At 39.6% G+C, this 2561-nt stretch overlaps 1 protein-coding gene across 1 annotated transcript; it reads left to right on the top strand.

Annotated features, from left to right (window-relative positions):
* The first annotated feature begins 350 nt into the window (after positions 1–350).
* Positions 351–1709, top strand: LOC133688564 (aspartic proteinase CDR1). Its single transcript, XM_062108081.1, has one exon. The coding sequence runs from the start codon at positions 351–353 to the stop codon at positions 1707–1709; it is 1359 nt and encodes a 452-aa protein (XP_061964065.1).
* The last annotated feature ends 852 nt before the right edge of the window (positions 1710–2561 follow it).

The following is a 2561-nucleotide window of genomic DNA, read 5'->3' as shown; positions in this document are numbered from 1 at the left end:
ATTTATTGGACTATTGGAGATTGCTTATTAAAAAGGATCCTTTTTCACTTTCTTTAGCTTCGTCCTTCCCATGGTTTCTCTAGCTTCTATTTTTTCCTACCCTTCAATTCTGATTCATAATCAGATCAGCACAGCAGACATAGTTGAATCCAAAAAAACTTGATGACAAAAGGTGGCCCTTGTGCACCGATCTCATCCTTTTCTTTTTCCTTCTCCACCATATCCAGGAACTTGGTCTTTTTGTGATAAACCCCCTCGTTTATCGGCTATGCTTTATAAGTTAATCAAGGTACCATATTTGGATAACAGAAGGAAAACAATACTAACACAAGCATTCAGATTTTACTGCCATGGACATTGTTTTTGTGTTGGTTTCATCACTCCCCTTGATTTTCAGCACCCACTTTGCGTTGACAATTGCAAACAACCTTGAATTCTCTAGTATACAACCTACACGATTGGTCTCCAAACTCATTCACCGCGATTCTATTGTCTCCCCATATTACAGGTCCAATGACACAGTTGCAGACCGCACAGAACGCACTATGAAGGCCTCACTTGCTCGTCTATCCTATTTGTATGCAAAAATTGAAAGAGATTTTGACATCAATGACTTGTGGCTCAATCTTCATCGTAGTGCCTCCGAACCCTTGTTCTTAGTAAATTTTTCCATGGGACAGCCACCTGTTCCACAACTCGCAATAATGGACACAGGCAGCAGCCTCTTATGGATACAATGCGCTCCTTGTAAAAGTTGTTCCCAACAGATAATTGGGCCAATGTTCGACCCCTCCATTTCCTCCACGTATGATAGCTTGTCATGCAAAAATATCATATGTCGTTACGCCCCCAGTGGGGAATGTGACTCGTCGAGTCAATGTGTGTATAACCAAACATATGTAGAAGGCCTACCATCAGTGGGAGTCATTGCCACAGAACAACTAATCTTAGGAAGTTCAGATGAAGGCACAAATGCTGTTAATAATGTGCTCTTTGGGTGCAGTCATAGGAATGGAAATTACAAGGACAGGCGTTTCACCGGGGTCTTCGGACTCGGCAGTGGAATCACATCTGTAGTAAATCAAATGGGATCTAAATTTTCCTATTGCATCGGTAATATAGCGGATCCTGACTACATTTATAACCAGTTGGTTTTAAGCGAAGGAGTGAACATGGAGGGCTATTCAACACCTTTAGCTGTGGTTGATGGCCATTACCAGGTCATTCTAGAAGGAATTAGTGTTGGAGAGACAAGGCTTGTCATCGATCCTAGTGCCTTTAAAAGGACAGGGAAGGAAAGAAGAGTAATAATTGATTCAGGAACAGCACCAACTTGGCTAGCTGAAAACGAATATAGAGCACTTGAAAGGGAGGTTCGCAACCTATTAGATAGATTCTTAACACCATTTATGCGGGCGTCATTCCTATGTTACAAGGGGAAAGTGGGTCAAGACCTTGTTGGGTTTCCAGCAGTGACATTTCACTTTGCTGAGGGTGCAGATTTGGTGTTAGACACTGAAAGTATGTTTTATCAAGCCACACCAAATATATTTTGCATGGCAGTGAGGCAAGCAAGCGTCTATGGCAAAGATTTCAAAGATTTCTCTGTGATTGGGTTAATGGCTCAGCAGTACTACAATGTAGCTTATGACCTTAACAAGCACAAGTTATTCTTCCAGAGAATTGATTGTGAACTTCTTGATGAGTAAATTCCATCATGTGACCTTGAATTTTTATACCATAAATGACAAGCAAGGCAGTTAAAGGGTGCATATAATTCCCGTTACAGGAAAACAGAAAAATGCAGGGGAACATTTTTGCTCTGAATAATCCCATTTTGTGTGATACCTCGTAAAACCATGGAGAACACAATAAGCTAACCAATAAGAACTTGCAAAAGAAAAGGCATCTGTCTACTGCATTGAGAAATATCAAAAGATAACAACCCAGAAGCTAACATATATATGCTGAAAGACATTCACAAAAAAAAAGGTTGCAGAAGCTAAAATCCAAGTCTACACGTAATGTTTTTCTCCTTGGATATTGAATTATTGAGCCTCAAGTTCGTAGCTTAAATTTCAGTTGCATGATTCTCAAATAAACGTTGTGTATCATGTCAGCAGCTTTCCAATATCTGCTCGAAAAGAGTAGATTAATACTTCGGAAGAAAAGCGAGGGGAAAATAAACAAAATTAGGGATACGACCATCCGAGGAACATTGAACTAGGAAATTTATGGGTTCTAAATTATCTATGTGGGATTGTGGTGGCTTTCTTATTGTTGAAAAGGGCTCATTCGCAACAATTTAAAAATCACAAGAAGCTGTAATGTATACAATATTAAGTATGGAATCTTCTTACATGTTTTATGGAAATTGGTTTGTTTGCTTGTATGGAACAGATGAGTACTGATGTTACACGAGCATCTGCTCCAAAACCCTGGTTTTCTCCGGTATTTGCATGAACCAGAGCTAGCAGGGAGTCATAAGGTCAGATTAAGCAGATTTTTCGATACAGGGGAGAAATGATAAGTGTAGATGAAGAAAGTTTTACAAGACGTAA

Source organism: Populus nigra, chromosome 3 (assembly GCF_951802175.1).
Source record: "Populus nigra chromosome 3, ddPopNigr1.1, whole genome shotgun sequence".
Lineage (NCBI taxonomy): Eukaryota > Viridiplantae > Streptophyta > Magnoliopsida > Malpighiales > Salicaceae > Populus > Populus nigra.
This window is presented reverse-complemented; position numbering and strand designations above follow the sequence as displayed.